Genomic DNA, 15,919 nt, shown 5'->3' on the forward strand with positions numbered 1-15,919 from the left:
CACTTACATTTCTTCTAGGTACTATGGTACCGTAACCCTCCCAGGCTCCTGCCCTGAGCGCCACTGCCTTCGGGAGGTGTTACAGTACCTGTAAGAAATTTAAGCTATGGCAGGAGTGCTAGCATGGGGGGCAAGGTAACTTGCAGGCAGAAGGGGTGAGAAGGGGTCCCCACTTGCTCTGGCCCTGGGCCCCACAAAACCAGAATCTGCTGGTGCCCCTACCCAAAATCTTCCTAGAAAAACCACCTTGTGCTTTGCCTTCACAGGGTGACAGGGGATTTAATGGCCAACAGGGAGCCAAAGGAGACCAGGGAGAGAAAGGAGACCGGGTGAGTTGTGCTGCAATTCCTGTTAAGCTTGTGTTAGTGGAATTGGGGCTTGTCACTAAGTGCCTAGGAGTTGGGGGAACTTCCCCACAGGTGCCTTGTGGTGCTGCTGTGGCAAAGCTCAGCATGAGGGCAGAGCTCTGGTGCCCGGACTTGCTTAACTGCTGGATCGTTTTCAGATGCTGACCACCAGTAAACTTGTTGCCTGTTAACCAGAATCGGACACTGATGTGTCCTATAGGGCATAAGTTCTGCCCGGCCAGTGGAGAACCATGATTTTACTAACCACGACTAGGGTCCTGTCGCTGACTTGAAACTCCTCAGCAGAACCAGTGCACTGGGACGGGATCATGGTCTGTTCACAGTTAAAACTCCCAGCTGGCAAGAGCAGTTTCATCCGTGCAGGCCTGATGGAGAGTATCTGCGATTTTCCCACTGACACCTGGCACCACCAGGCATCTCCCTGCAGACTCACAGCTGTCCTGCAGTTTGGGGTGGGGAGGGGGCAGCACATCTGTGCTGTATTGCCAACCCCAAGCATTCAAAAATCAGGCGTCAAGCTCTAAAAACCCCACCATTGCCTGAAAAGGTGAGCTTTTTTTTTTTTTTTTTTTTTTTTTAAATGGCCACATATTGAATTCTTTACCTTCTGGTTTTGGGTCCTTAAAGATGCTCCCAGCACTTGTTCTTCAGCTCTTTGCTGCAGGGGGAGATACTTGCTCTTTTTAAAATGCAAGTTGAACTTCTCACACCGCTGCAGAATCTCAGGAGCTGGAGCACCAAGAAAACCCTCAGATATGGGTAGGGAGTGTCTGGTGATGAAATTGTGAGAACTGGCCACATGTCTCTAACAATAAACAGCCTACCTCAGATGGTGCAGAACAGGCCAGTGCTGCAGGAGACTGACTCGGCCCTGAGTCAGACAAGGTGCCAATCTGTCATGCTCCCAGTGCCCTGTGCGGATCGTGCCTTTCCTAACCGTTGTCTCTTTTCTCAGGGTGCTCCAGGCGTTATTGGCTCCCCAGGTGCTCGGGGCAATGATGGAGCACCTGGCCCACCCGGCCCACCAGGTAGTGTTGGCCCTAAGGGCCCTGAGGGGATTCAAGGGCAGAAGGTAAGAACCTTTTCCTCTTGGTGCATGGCCATTTCTGTACACTTCAGCTTCTATCCACCCCTCCTGACCAGGGCAATGCTGCCCCCGAATGGCCAGCAGGTGGCGAGCTCCTATCCCCTGCTGCCTCTGGAATTCCACAAGGAAACCAAAACTGAACCCAAATCCCAGTGCACTCCCAGTCCTGGCAGCAAAAGGGCCAGTGTCTTGGGGGGGGGGGGGGCGGGGAACAGCCCCTTTTCTGAGCAGCAAGGACAAGAGTGAGCTCACAGGAGTTCCTTGGCAAGTGCAGGCTGGAGGAAGCAGTTCCCCCTGACCCTCATCTATTTCAATTCTGCCTGAGCATATCCCCATCCCAGAGCAGTGAGGAGGGGGGCCCTGGACCTGTCTGCAGTTAGCAGGCAACAAGGAGAGAATAGTTAGACTGTTCAAGCAGGATCGGCTCCATCCATCTTCTGAATCTATGAATGGTGCTGCGCGAGTGATGTGCAGAGGCTATGGGAGTGACAGGCAGTGTTGCTCACTGGCTGGAGCGGGAGTCAGACTCCTGAGGTCTATTCCCAGCTCTGTCACTGGCTCACACTTTAACTCGGGTCAGTTTCTTAACCTCTGTCTATCTCTCTGGGATGAAATGTGGGGGTCATGAATGAAAGCTTGCAGTGTGAGACTGACCCTGAGGTGCCTTCCAGGGATGAAGTGTGTTCGTTCTGGCTGTTTTGTGGAGCACGGCTTTCCATGACCTACCATTCACCCACAAGATCAGCTTCAGGGCTGCATGAACCCAGCCCGAGGACACCGTGCATGGTGTCTCTGTCCAGAGTTGCATCTTTGGTCAGGTCGGGTTGCTCTTGTATGGGATAGTTCTCACCGACGAGGGCACAGAGACCTGCTTCTGAGGACTTGTCATGAGGGATAGGGAGACGAAACCAAAATGGTCTTTTTTTTTTTTGTAGTCGACTAAGAAATCTGACTCGAAATAAGTGAAACTGTCACATGTACCAGCTCGTTTAGCGCCATGTCTTGGGAACAGCTGCACTCCCTACAAGAGGGAGCCTCTGGGATGTGGGGATGGGTGGGGGCAGATCTGATTCTGGGATATTAGAGCTCCCCTTGCTGGCCAGTGTCTCAGTGTGTATGTTTCTGCTGCAGGGTGAAAGAGGTCCCTCAGGGGAGTCAACTGTAGGGGCCCGAGGCGTCCCTGGGATGCCAGGAGAGAGAGGAGATCAGGTTTGTAGGCTTGTTCCTCCCCCGCTGGATGTGCATTGCCTGGTGGAATGCTTGGCTCTGCCTGGGGGTATTCGCTCTGCCTTGAACCCCACCCATCAGGCAAAGAGGAGAGCTCCCCCGGGGGCTGGCAGAGTGGGGAGTAGTGAGCCGGTAGCACACCGCTTGATTTCCTGTTTGGCTTGTTTTCAGGGGAGTCCGGGACTCGAAGGCCCGAGAGGAGAGAAGGGGGAGCCTAGCCTGACGGTGAGATGAGAGCTCCCTAAGCCCTGACCCATCAGTGCTCCCGTATAATAAGCCAGAGCAGCGGGTTACTTCCCTAGACACGGGGCTGGCCCTCGAATCCTGGTTTCCTGTATGGCAGGCCCGAGGCCTTTTTTCCTCCAGGTCTGGCTTGGATTGTTGGGAGGGAGGGGGACTCTCCAGAGCAACTGAGGAAGCCCAGGGTGGACAGACATAGAAGATGTCTATATCTTCTCCCTTCATTCCCTTGGTTTTCTTTGCAGGAACAAGAGATCCGCTCGTTTGTCAGGCAGGAAATGAGTCAGCACTGCGGTAAGCAAGGCCTCACCTTCCACATGGGGCTGACTGACTTCTCTTGTCACTACCAGCGCTCCTTGAGCAGAAACGAGGCAACAGAATCACCCCCTTGGCTGTCAACTCTTCAGCCCTTTGCCCCTTCCCCTCCCCTTCTTTTGGTGAAGTTGCATGTGCCCTGACTCCCCCATCTGGAGGTGTATGTGCCAGCCCCATGCGAGTATTAGGGACCTCTCAGTTTAATCTGGCTCCCTGCTGTACCTGGTGGCAGAGCAGGTCTGTGCCAAGTGCCAGGATGCTGGAGAGGGCTTTCCCCATGGATTAACCTCCTCTTTTCTTTCTCTCCACACAGCTTGCGGAGGGCAGTTCTCTTCCGAACCACGTGAGCACTGATTTTTTTTGGCCCTTGTAACTCCCTTGCGCAACCTTGTAATCCCAGTTCGCAGTGCTGAGCATTGCTGAGTGAGTCTGTTCTCTCAGATAGTATCAGGCATGGCCCCGGCTGCTGGAAAGTCACACGCAGCTAGCTCGGCCTGTAGCACTGGCCAGCTTGGCAGATTGCACTTCCCCCTCCAGAACAGAAGAGGCAGCTCTGTGGAGACTGGACCAGAGTGGCTGTGCAGGAATTAATCTCACTCTGGATTGGTTCGTCAACATTCTTGTGCCATCTGATTTTTCTTCTTCTAGTGAAGGGCTACTTACCCTTGGAAGCCCCAGGGGCCACAATGATACTCACAGCACATGCTAAGAGCCACAACTTAAGTGTGGTTGCATATACATACAAATATATATGCAAGTAGCGTCCTTCACATTGACGGGCATGAATACAAAGATTAAGGAAAGACTACACAACACACAGGCGACATTTAAGTCAGTTCTGCTGATATTAATAAAATGCAATGTTTACCTAATTTCCACCCATATGACAGCACTTTTAATGAGCAATGACACTCCAGGAATTTAACTACCAAAATGCATATCAACAGAAGACCATTATATTGATTACATTTTTGTTTTGGCCCCCACCTATGGGTCGCATGTTGAGCCCCACGTAAACCCAAACTGTACTGCACCACGGGCCACATGCAGCCCATGGGCCACATGTTGAGTAGCCCTGCTCTAGTGTATTTGCTACAGTGATGACTCCAGTTCTGGTTTGCGCAGGCATTATTCTTTCACAGACTAGTTACCGTATATTTGGTGCTTCAGTATCGGGCTTCTCTAGATATGACTACCCACACTACCCTGCAGTCTGTTCAAAGTGAATCAGGGAGCTGTCGCCGAGGGTGAGCGGCTAGACCAGGAGTAGGAGCCAATGGGAGCTAGAGTAGCAAGGGCTAGGGTTGCCAGATGGTTTCCCAAAAAATACCGAACACACGTGCTAAAATTTGTCGAACAAAACAAACAAACAAAAAACCCATCACAACTATGCTTAACACTGAATGGGGAATTTATTATAAACCAGGGATTCCCAAACTTTTTGACACAGGGACCAGTAAATCCATTCATGAACTTTTGGAGGACTGGTAACATTCATTTGCATATTCATTAATCAAATGATGAATATTCAAAATAAGTTGTTTCTGGTCCTCCCAAAGCCCCCAATGCCAGCTTTAGCAAAGCTTTTGATATGGTCACCCACAATATTCTTGCCAGCAAGTTAAGGAATATGGATTGGATAAATGGAGGGTAAGACAGACAGAAAGCTGGGTAGACCAGGGTTTCCCAAACTTTTTACTTTAGTTGGAACCCTTTTTTTTTCGTACTGTTTTTTGTAGCCCAAAAATATAAACACATAAAAAACAAACTGAGAAAATACCAGACATATAACATGTCTGGTATTTCCTCATTAGGTACGTTGTATTATTACTAGATGTATCAGTTTGTAGTTTCGAACTGCCTGGCTGGTAAATGTGCTCAGGCTGCATGAGTGTGTCTATCAGCCAGACAGTTTGCAACTGCTCGAGGGGGTGTGTGCAGAGGTCCTGGGGGCACAATAGAATCCACGGGCCAGACTCAGTCGTGTTTTGCGGGGGGGGGACGGGGAAGAGGGGCAGCGCCCCGAGATCCGCATATGGCCGGTCAGTCCCGCTCCCCGCCGGCCAATTCGCTCCCTGCGCTGCGCCTCCGGCCAGCCCCACTTCTCCCAATCCCCTCCCGGACAGCCAGTTCTCCCCCGCTTCTCCTCCCAATCTCCCTTGGCCAGTCCCGCTGCCCGCATCCAGGCCTGCTTCCGGCGGCCGCTTCTCTTCCCACCCTCCCCCCATCTTCCCCAGCCATCTCCCTACCCCCGACCTCGCGCCCCCCCGGCAGCCCTGCTTCTGCTAGTCCCCCAATCTCTCATGACAGTCCTGATGCCCCAAGCAAGCCTTGCTTCCAGCGGCCGCTTCTCCCCTACTCCTCCTCCCAATCTCCCCCGACCAGCCCCCTGCCCAGCTCTGCGTCCGCTGGCTGCCCCTCCTCCAATCTCCCTGGCTCGCCCCGTTTCCCCCGTCCGGTGCTGCTTCTGATGGCCGGCTCTCCCGTCCTCCTCCCCACACCTCCCCTAGCTACGCATCTGCCGGGAGCCGGAAGATTCCGCTGCAGATTCCGCCTAGGTCGGCCAAGGGCTTGGGGGACCCGGTGCCACACAGGCACTCCGGGAGCCCGGAGCACCCCGGCAACCACGCTGAGGGCCAGTACTTTTTTCCTGCAGTCCGATACTGGGCCACGGCCCATAGTCTGGGAAACGCTGTTATAAACAATCAACAATCTACATCATATATTTTGACAACAGGAACCTCCCAGCACACAGCCAGCTGAAGGCTCCCTATTGACAGGCTGAACTAGCCTCTCAGAGCCTTTATTCAGCCGTGGAGGGGAATAAAGGGGGATTCAAGCCTGGCCCATATTCTGGCCATGACAAGAAGTGGATTATATGCCTGAAAATCTGTGAACAGAAAGTGGAAGGAGCCCGTACTCTGCCCCCACTCCCGGGCCAGAATGTCTGGCTGGGCTCTGAGCACAGGGCAGACTGTGTGATGAAAAGGGGTGAAGTAATTTACACTTCCCAATGAGGACAGGGCAGCAGGGGAGGAAATGAATTACTTGCTCCCACTGGGAACCCTCAGCTGGTTGTGTGCGGAAGCCTGGTGGGTGCGGGGAGAGTGGCTGGGGAGGCGGGGCTGCAATCGGCGCTGGGAGCATATCAGTGCCGAACGCGGCCCCGCCTCCCCTGCTCTCCCGTCCCCCCCCCCAGGCTTCCGCACGCAACCAGCTGAGGGCTCCCAGCGCCGATCGCAGCCCCGCCTCCCCAGCCACTCCTCCCACCCTCGCCAGGCTTCCATCAGGCACCCAGCCAGAAAAGCAGAAAATACCGGGCACTGCACATGTCCGATATTTTCTGAATTTTGATACTGGACAGAGGGCACAAAAACCGGACTGTCTGGTTGAATACCGGACACCTGGCAACCCTAGCAAGGGAAGAAGGGGTGACGAGTGACATGGAGCAGTTGGCAACATTCCGCAGCATGCTCTCAAGTCTGACAACGTGCGGGGAGTGAATCTGAGGGGGTAGCACTGTGGAGAGAATCCCTGTAGGCCAGGAGCACTCGGATGCCAAGCCTAGAACTGCCAATAGTGCAATCTCAAAGCAGAGATCCAGAGGGCAGGCTGGAATCCAGAGATCCAGAGGGCACAGCCAGGCATCTGAGACCAAAAGGGGAGTGCTGAACTGGGAGCCCCTAGCCTGAGACGGGGCATCTGACATGATAGGCCAAGATTAGCAAACAGACAGTCATAGCAGCCATTCTGTTTCTGGACTCAGCATCCAATGCGTCTCTCCCCGGTTCACTCTGAACAGACTGCCACGTGGGTAGTCGTGCCTGGAGAAGCCAATTCTGAGTACAAGGTAACTAGTCTGTGAAAGAATAATGCCTGCGCAAACCCAGAAGTGAGGCATCACTGTAGCAAATACACTAGAGGAAGGAAAATCAGATGGTACAAGAACGTTGACAAACTTAGCCCTTGCATAGGAATGAATCTCACCCTGGATATGTTTGGTATGGCTAAGGGGAGGAAGAGAGAGGAGTGGGGAAGGGAAGAGAGGCCTGGTGAGGAAAGCAGAGGGAAAGAAGGAAGGAGGATTTCATAGCAGGTTCCCAGAAATAGTAAAAAAAAAACAGCTGACAGTTATAGGGAAGAGGAGACGAGTGGAGCAGCCAGCTGTGTAAGGCTGGCAAGGGAGAACTGTGAAGCAGAGGAAAGTAATACTGGGCAAACGTGAAGTGAATTATATGCCTAATTGCTCGCAAAGGATGAGGGGGACACATGCAAGGAACAGACATAAATCTCCCAGGAGAAGAGGAAGAAATACCAGAGGAAAATCAGGACCATGACATAACAGGTGAATTGAGAGAGGAGAGCATCTTTCTAAGCCACCCATGCCAAACCCTCCCAGAGCAGAGCCAGACAAGCTCTGTCCTTGAATGGCGAGAGAGAGAGAGCTGATCTTCCAGTAGAAAATTCCATAGGGTTTCCAGCCAGACCCAGCACCATGCTGGGAAAAGGATCAGTTTAATATCAGAGGCACCATTCGTACAGGCCACGGTGTCCAGACACTTCCCAACATTCCTGTAGAACCTTCCTATGTGTGTGTAGACGCTGTGACTACATGCCTCATCCAGACCGATGAGTGAGCCTGCTGCATCTCTGGGCGAAGACCTGTACTGTGTTCATCTGTGTTCTGTCTTGTCCAACGTTGGTGTTTAACTAGCAGCTGCCTTGTTGTTTTTTGTATATTGTTCAAACTCCCCCTCCCCCCCAGGCTGTATTCAAGTGTATGTCTGTACACCCCAGGAAGCCCACTTCTACTGTGGAGATGGGGAGGATCAGGATGAAGGGAATCTGAAGAGAATATATCTCCCTTTTGTGCATGCACCCTGCCTGCAGGTCTCCTTCTGCTGGTACTTCCACCATCTATTTTGCCATCACCTTGTAGTGAGGTAGAGAGGGTGACTTTTTCCATGTAGCCCGTGTTCCAAGAAGTCCTATCTCATCAGAGGCAGGAGGAGACATTTACATGGATTGTGCCACAGAGCAGAGCAGATGCAGACAAAGTGCTGTTCAATATCCAATGACGGGCCTCGAGGTACTCCAGGCCTGCTCATCTGTGGTGTTTCTCCCCTTACTGGCTGTTTCCTCCCTTCAGTGTCCAGTGCAGGGCTAGTTTTGCACCATGTCTAGCAGCTGTCAGCAGCCTTAGAAGTGGATAGTGCTGATTCTGCTCTGGAGCATTGGCCTGTGGCTTATCAGAGGGAAGGGGAGCCATGTCGGTCAGTCTCATCTCCTGCTTGATGTCTATGCTGTGACCTTGCCTCTTTTAGGTCTTCTCCCCAACTATCCATCCACCCAACCATTGCCGTCTGCTAATGCTCAACTAGTCCCTGTGCTAAAGTTGTCACATGCTGAAGAAGAGGATGGTGAGTCTTATCTCTGTGTTCCTGGTCATAATGTTTGTTCTCCAGCACTGTCTGCATGCATCCTTCGGGGAAGTTCTGCTGTCAGAGTGGCCTTCATTTGCAAGTACCCGCCTTCTGTCACAGTGACTCAGAGCGCCAAAGGAAGCTGCAGGCCATTTAAAAGTAGACTTCTAGCTCGGTATTGCTACCTTAATGCTAAGATGCACCTAGGTGTAGGCCATTGTGTTATGACTTAACGAAAGGCATCTGCATTCTCACAATGGCACAGAACACATAGGGATGTCTTTGCTATGTCGTCAAACCCTAACCACATCCTTTGGGTCAATTGATTAATGGGACAGGTGAGTGAGAGTGATGTGCAGAGTGAAAGATATGATGTATACCTAACAGGGTGCACGTGGTGCTCAGGATGCATGGGTAGGGTCGTGGAAAAAGAAACAGTGAGTGAATAAGTGTATGGCTTGGATAGATACTGTGGGATGAACACACGGTTTATGGAAGAGTACATGAAAGCAATAGATGTGTGAATGCCCAGGATGATGTGTGCATGGATGAGTGACTCTGTATGGAGAGTAGCTGAATGGATGGGTTCCTAGGTAGAGGGGTTGAAAGATATGGGAAGGGGGCATTTGTGTCTAAAGAATGTGCAGGAAAATGTGTAGCATGATTGGAAGGATTGATTGGCTGGCTGCTACAGTACAGCTGCTTTAAAATGATCTGTAAAGCAGCATAGGTTGGTGGCAGGTAAATATCTAAACCTGAATTGATGTCTCACTACAGTAGGGCACAGAGAGATTTGCAGAGATACGTCTCCAAAGAGTGTGTTCATTCCCCATTTATTTGTTAGCTTTTTCAGTGACAGCCTCTTTGCTTCTTCTGTGCCCTTCCCCTCCATACCCCTTGTTGGCTCTCGGACATTGTGTCTCTGTTTTCTGGCCAGTGTCCACAATGAGCACAACATTTTCTAGTGTAGCGGCTGCCATGCAGGCCCCTGTACTGTGGCACTGCACCTTTAGGCAAGTGACCCTGTGGTACGCTATTCACTGGGCAGTGCAGCCAGCACGTCTGCCCCAACTTCCTTTGTGTGAACAAGCCAATGCACTAGCTGGGCAACTCAGAGTCATGTTGACCAGAGTGGTGCCATTTTCATCAGCCACTCCCAGAATCAAAGCTGAAGCTCAATTGTCGTCATGCTAGGAATGATGAGGGACGAATTCCCTCATGGCTTGGCTAACAAGCCCGGTGACTCCATTTACTTCTCTCAATCACAGTGTTTCTTAAACTTTTTAAGACTGAGGAACACCAAACAATTTTTTTTATGAGGAACACCAAGGATTTTTTGTTGAGGGGGGGGAAAAAAAAGGTCAGGAGGAAAACGGGCCAGGGGGGAAGCTATTGAGGGGGGAAAAAGGGTCAGGGGAAAGAGGTAGGTTTTTTTTTTTTTTTTTTTTTGGCTCAATAAAAGGTAGCCTGCCCCTTTAAGGGTGGCCATTTTGAATTCTGTTGTTCTCCGTGGCACACCTCCGACTGCCTCGCTGCACACCAGTGTGCCGCGGAACACAATTTAAGAAACTGCTCTATCACCTTCCTGCGGCCCTTCTCATGCAGCTGGGGTTATTTTCCAGGCCGTGAGGTGCATGTTGTGCACACAAATGACCCTGAGTATGAGCACGTCTACGCCATGGAGGACTACGAAGAGAGCCTGGAAGCTGATGGGACAGAGAGCACTATGCTGAGAGATGGTGAGAAAGGAGAGCTACCAGCACTCTTGGTTGGGGGTGGGGGGAAGCAGGGGAGGACAGGGAGCAGAGAAAAAGATGCGTGTTTGGTTTTATGTGGTTCTCTGTCTTGCTAGCGTAGTCCTTAGGAGTCGGTAAAGTCAGTGTGCATGACTGCTTCTTGCAGTGAGGCTGGCTGGCACGCAAGGTGGGAACTGGATACGGAGCCTTTCACCTTTCAATCTCTGGGCCCATGGAAGTGGTTACCATCTGAAAGCTGTTTGGCAGCCTGTGAAACGAGTGCTTGGGCCTCCGTCTAGTTCTTAGTGGACAAGCACCCACAAAACAAAACCACAGCGCAGCATCTCTCTTGTGACAAGGGCTCCTTTATGGAGACTGAACTCCTCGTGCACAATGAAAGTGGCCTTTCCAGGGGAGGAATCCTATTAAATATGCCTGGTGGTAGTACACTTGAACCTTTTTAATCTGGCAACCCTGGGAAACAGGGTTTGCTGGATTAAAGATTTTGCCAGGCCAGTGAGGCAATGAGGTGGATTGGGCGGGGGAGCGTTACCGGGCACTCTGCATCCACTGGGGCTCCTGAGCACCGTCCCACACCGCCACTATGGGAGAGGTAGGGAAAAGCTTTCAGCAGAATGCATCACTGCATTGACATTCCCCCAGCTGCCGGGGGCAGGGGGAGCAGCAGTGCACAGAGCCGCTTCCTCCTCCTCCTGCCAGGGTCTGTTCCACAGGTGTTCCCGAATTAGAGACACCCAGAGCATGGAAGTTATAGTGTATTTTATACGAAACCTCAGCTTATGTGTCCTTCATTTAAAATTAAAAAATTATGCACATTGTAATTCCTAAATTAGTTTTTATAATACAGCAACAAGGCAGACACCTTCATACCAGTGGGGCAGAGAAACAGCCCTGGTAACTTGAAAGAGGTAGAGAAGCCTTTATACCCTGCTTCGGGATACCTTAGAAATATGATTCAAGAGCTAGTTGTCTGGATTCTTGTAGATGAGCCCAGGACCTAGCCATAATGTTGGCATGGACAGTAGAGGCGGGAAACATGATGAATCTGAAATTGTCATTGATGGAGATCTCACTGAATGGTGTTGGATAATCAGGAGAGAAAAATCCTTCTCTCCAAGGTCTGAAGCTGCTGATTTTCCATAAAGCTAGTTGAGTGTGGAAATTTGGAACCAGTGGTCCCTGGAAGTATCTCACAAGGGTGCCAGGACATTGCTGGCCTTCCCTGTCTCACAAGAAGTAAATTCCTACAGGAAGCACCAGAAAAAAGGAGGGAGCTAGCCTGGCAATGACATACCGTTCTGAAGGGTTTCCAAGTAACTCAGAGGCTTTTGTGTTCCCATTTGTCCCCATTTTTGTGACTTTTGATTTTGAGTGGAAAGGCAATGACCTGTGCATGGTGCGGCCAGGGAGAGAGCTTTGTTATAGTTCTGGGGGTGGGGGAGAGGCCAGCATCTTCTGCCTTTCAATCCTGATGCCTGTGGGCAAGCCAGCTCTGACTATGACCCACTCATCCGCCTGTCATGCACTGCCTCTGTGAAGTGAACCCAGAGATTTTCCTGAGCCCACACTCCATTCGTTAGCCTTTCCACTTCTCCATTTTCAGCCCATTATTCCTTTAAGGCCATTATATATTAGCTTATTACCTTAAATACAGTTGCCCAGACACTTCAGTTTAAACACAGTGAATTAGATAAAACAGTAAATCAAGATAATTAATTACAAAGGGAGAGAATTTAAGTGAGTACAAGTAATGAGTCATAAAAGTCAGAAATGGTTAGTAGAAAAATAAAGATAAATGCCTATTAGTGCCTAACTGAGCAAACAATATTAGATCCAAGCAAAATTTCTCACTGCATGCTTCCTGCAGTGTTAACATGCCCCACTCCCGCCGTCCAACTGCTGTTTTCCTTTGTTGTCATAAGTGCAATGCTGGGGGGCTTGTCTTGGGATGTTCGTTCCTTTCTTGAAAAACATTTTCCAGCTGAGAAGTGGGAGGCAGAGTCTGTGTGGAAGGATGATCCCTGCAGGATTTGTGTGAACTTCCTTTGTATTGCCTTCCTGTTTGATTACTCTGTTTGCCTTAATTTGCATGTAAGCAGTAAATATACACTTCTTTGTTCTAGACAGGCCTGGTCAACCAGTTTGATGTTACGTGAGTCTTGAACATGCACTCTTAACATCATATAGGGGAATCTAATGGTGATGGATTCCCCCCAGGGTGCACCATGGAACGGGGGTACCACTGAGCCCTCTGACTGACTAGCCTGGGCTCCTTCTAATATTGCGATGCTGTGATTAAACACTAGACCTCTCCCACAAGCATTTACATGGGTAGAGACACACTCAGATGCAGTTACATGCAGGTTTTCACCTGCCACTGCATGAACCAACACTAGAAAGTCTACAGCCAAGATTACCCCCAGCTTTCCAGCCTAAACCCCAGAACTGTCCCATACTGCCCTGCTCAAAACCCCGACCAGCATGAATTTATTACTCAGTTTGTCTCATTGTGGAGAGGAATATGCACACAGTGGTAACTAAACTGTGATTTTTTTTCCCCAGACCCTTCACTTGAAGACAAACTGATTTAGATTAAAATATAAAACTAGTTAATTAAGTCCCAAAAGATAGATTTTAAGGGATTTATAAGTGGTAGCAAACCAATCAAAGCAGATTACCTACCAAATAAACAAAAACAAAGATTAACATACTAGAATGATAGGATTTGAATTAACAATCTCTCACCCTGAGTGGCGATGCAAGCTGACTTGTAGATTCTCAAGACACAAGCTGCATTGCTTTGCAGCTTGGGATCCCCACCTCTGTTCCCAGTCATTTTCTTTCAGAGCTTCTCTCAGGTGTTGAGTTGTGGGAGAGTGAAGAACAACAGATGAGGTCACTCCCTGCCTTAGATAGCTTTAGCAAATGATGGGAACCCTTTGTCCCAAAACAGTTCCCATCCCAGTATGTGGAAAAATACAGGCACAGAAAACGGAGTCCAGAGACAAGTCGTGTGATCACATGCCCTTGCAGAGTCATAGCAGCCATTACTTACAGGCTGGACAAAAATGTCGACAGGAAGGCTAAGCTATTCCACAGCCCATTGTCTTTGCTGATGAGCCATTTACACTAGCTTCATTGTTGTACCTGAAAGGTTGGCGGTGAGTGTTTTTTCCAGGGAAAGTTCATTTGAAATACAAATTCATAATCAATATTCATAACTTCAGATACAAAAATAATACAGAGAGGATTATCCTATCCAGCAAATTGTAACTTACACCTTCATAAACCAGAACTCTCTGGTCTGGCAACATGTGTGGTCTGACAGGATCAGAGAGCAAATTATAACCATTGCACTTTACATGACCCATCTTGTACAAAATTCACCATAATTATGCCATAGTCTTATCATAATATTACTACAGGTTTGGACCTCCCTGGTCTGGCACCCACAGGACCTGACTGGTCCCAGATCAGGGATTTGCTGGACAAGGAGAGGTCATTTCTGGCCCCCTTGCTGCCAGCCCCACCCTCTGCCCTACCGACCCACTGGCCTTCCTGGCTCCCCTAGGTAGCCCAGCTGAGTTGTGCACTGGGCTTCCCACCCCGCCCCTCTTCCCCACACAGCCCAGCTGAGCTATGTGCCAGCTCCTGCAGCCCAGAGCCATGCACCCCTCCCCGAATCACACTGGCCTCCTGACCCCCCTAAACCTCTGCAGCGCACCGGGACACACTGATCCTGCCAGACCACGGATGTTGCCAGACCAGAGAGTTCTGTTTTATAGAGGTGTAACCTATATAATAAATGGGGGATGTAGTATCAGACATATATCTTCATACAGTGTTGTCACACATTTTATCTGGAAATGTTTTATCAAAAGCTAGACTAGAAGTGGATTTCAGACAAGATTTATTTTTTACTTATTAAAACCCTCTTGCCATGCCTTTGTCCTTATAACTTTGTTAGGTTTTGTCTTTTTACATAGGCCTGTGATTGCAGATACAATGTCACTTCCTCCCCTCCCCTAAACCTCTAATAATTTACCAGACCTATGAAAGATTGGACTTGTTTTTTGGTTTGGGATACAGACCAAGTTACTGTAGTTTCAACTTTCAAGGGTTCAGGGGATATTTGACCTCTCCCTACCCAGTGTCCCAAGTAAGGAACACTGGCTACTCCAGTTTGACACTTCAAGACTTTTATGTATAGGCCTCTTCCTTTTGGGTATGTCTACACTACAAAGTTAATTCGAACTAATGGACGTTAGTTCGAATTAACTTTCATAGGTGCTACACTAGCGCTCCGCTAGTTCGAACTTAATTCGAACTAGTGGAGGGCTTAGTTCGAACTAGGTAAACCTCATTCTACGAGGACTAAGCCTAGTTCGAACTTACTAGTTCGAATTAAGGGGTGTGTAGTCCCTTAATTCGAACTAGTGGGAGGCTAGCCCTCCCCAGCTTTCCCTGGTGGCCACTCTGGCCAACACCAGGGAAACTCTATTGCCCCCCTCCCGGTCCCGGACCCCTTAAAGGGGCACGGGCTGGCTATGGTGCACGTGCCAGGTGCAAGCCTGCCAGCACCCAGCCAGCAGACCCTGCACCTGGCACGGCTCGAGCCAGCCACCCGATGCCCCCCAGCCCTCCCCCTCTTCCCGGGACCAGGCTGGCGGCTCCTGGGAGATTGCCCGGTACTGCAAGAGGCGGGCACCCGCCTGGTCTAGTGCAGACATCGTGGACCTTGTCCACGACCGCCGCACTAGGCACAGGAAAGTGGCCATCTAGGGCAGGAGAGCTGCCAGCCTGGCCACCCAGGAGCAGGTGTGCATGAAAATCAAGGTGGTCCACTGAGACCCCCAACCCTGAGCCCTGAGCTTACAATGGCCGTACTGGGTCAGACCAAAGGTCCATCTAGCCCAGTAGCCTGTCTGCCGACAGAGGCCAACCCTAGGGACCCTGGAGGGGATGGACCGAAGACAGTGACCAAGCCATTTGTCTCGTGCCATCCCTCTCCAGCCTTCCACAAACTTTGGGCAGGGACACCACTCCTACCCCCTGGCTAATACCACTCCATGGACCCAACCTCCATGACTTGATCTCACTTCTCTTTAAACTCTGTTCTAGTTCTAGCCTTCACAGCCTCCTGCAGCAAGGAGTTCCACAGGTTGACTCTTTGCTTTGTGAAGAACAACTTTCTGTTACTATTTTGAAGCCTGCTACCCATTCCTTTCCTTTGGTGTCCTCTAGTCCTTCTATTATGGGAACTAATGAAGAACTTTTCTTTATGCACCCTCTCCACCCCACTCATGCTTTTATAGACCTCTATCCTATCCCCCCTCCATCTCCTCTTTTCTAAGCTGAAAAGTCCCAGTCTCTTTAGCCTCTCTTCATATGGGACCTGTTCCCAACCCCTGATCATTTTAGTTGCCCTCCCCTCTCCCAGCCTCTCTCTTCCCCTCTCCCACCTCCTTTTCCCAGTCTCCCCCAGTTTTGTTCAATAAGGAG

The 15,919-nt window shown here is 50.3% G+C and overlaps 1 protein-coding gene across 1 annotated transcript in view; it reads left to right on the forward strand.

Annotated features, from left to right (window-relative positions):
* COL7A1 (collagen type VII alpha 1 chain) overlaps window positions 1–15,919 on the forward strand; it is a 118,993-nt gene that overhangs the window by 96,272 nt on the left and 6,802 nt on the right. Inside the window, exons 110-117 of the mRNA XM_075938832.2 lie at window positions 267–329; window positions 1,324–1,440; window positions 2,587–2,664; window positions 2,854–2,907; window positions 3,168–3,216; window positions 3,551–3,580; window positions 8,562–8,657; window positions 10,283–10,399. Of these exons, the coding sequence (XP_075794947.2) occupies window positions 267–329; window positions 1,324–1,440; window positions 2,587–2,664; window positions 2,854–2,907; window positions 3,168–3,216; window positions 3,551–3,580; window positions 8,562–8,657; window positions 10,283–10,399 (604 nt within the window). The remainder of the gene's footprint in view (window positions 1–266; window positions 330–1,323; window positions 1,441–2,586; window positions 2,665–2,853; window positions 2,908–3,167; window positions 3,217–3,550; window positions 3,581–8,561; window positions 8,658–10,282; window positions 10,400–15,919) is intronic.

Source organism: Pelodiscus sinensis, chromosome 11, assembly GCF_052426305.1.
Source record: "Pelodiscus sinensis isolate ZL-2025 chromosome 11, ASM5242630v1, whole genome shotgun sequence".
Taxonomy (NCBI): domain Eukaryota; kingdom Metazoa; phylum Chordata; order Testudines; family Trionychidae; genus Pelodiscus; species Pelodiscus sinensis.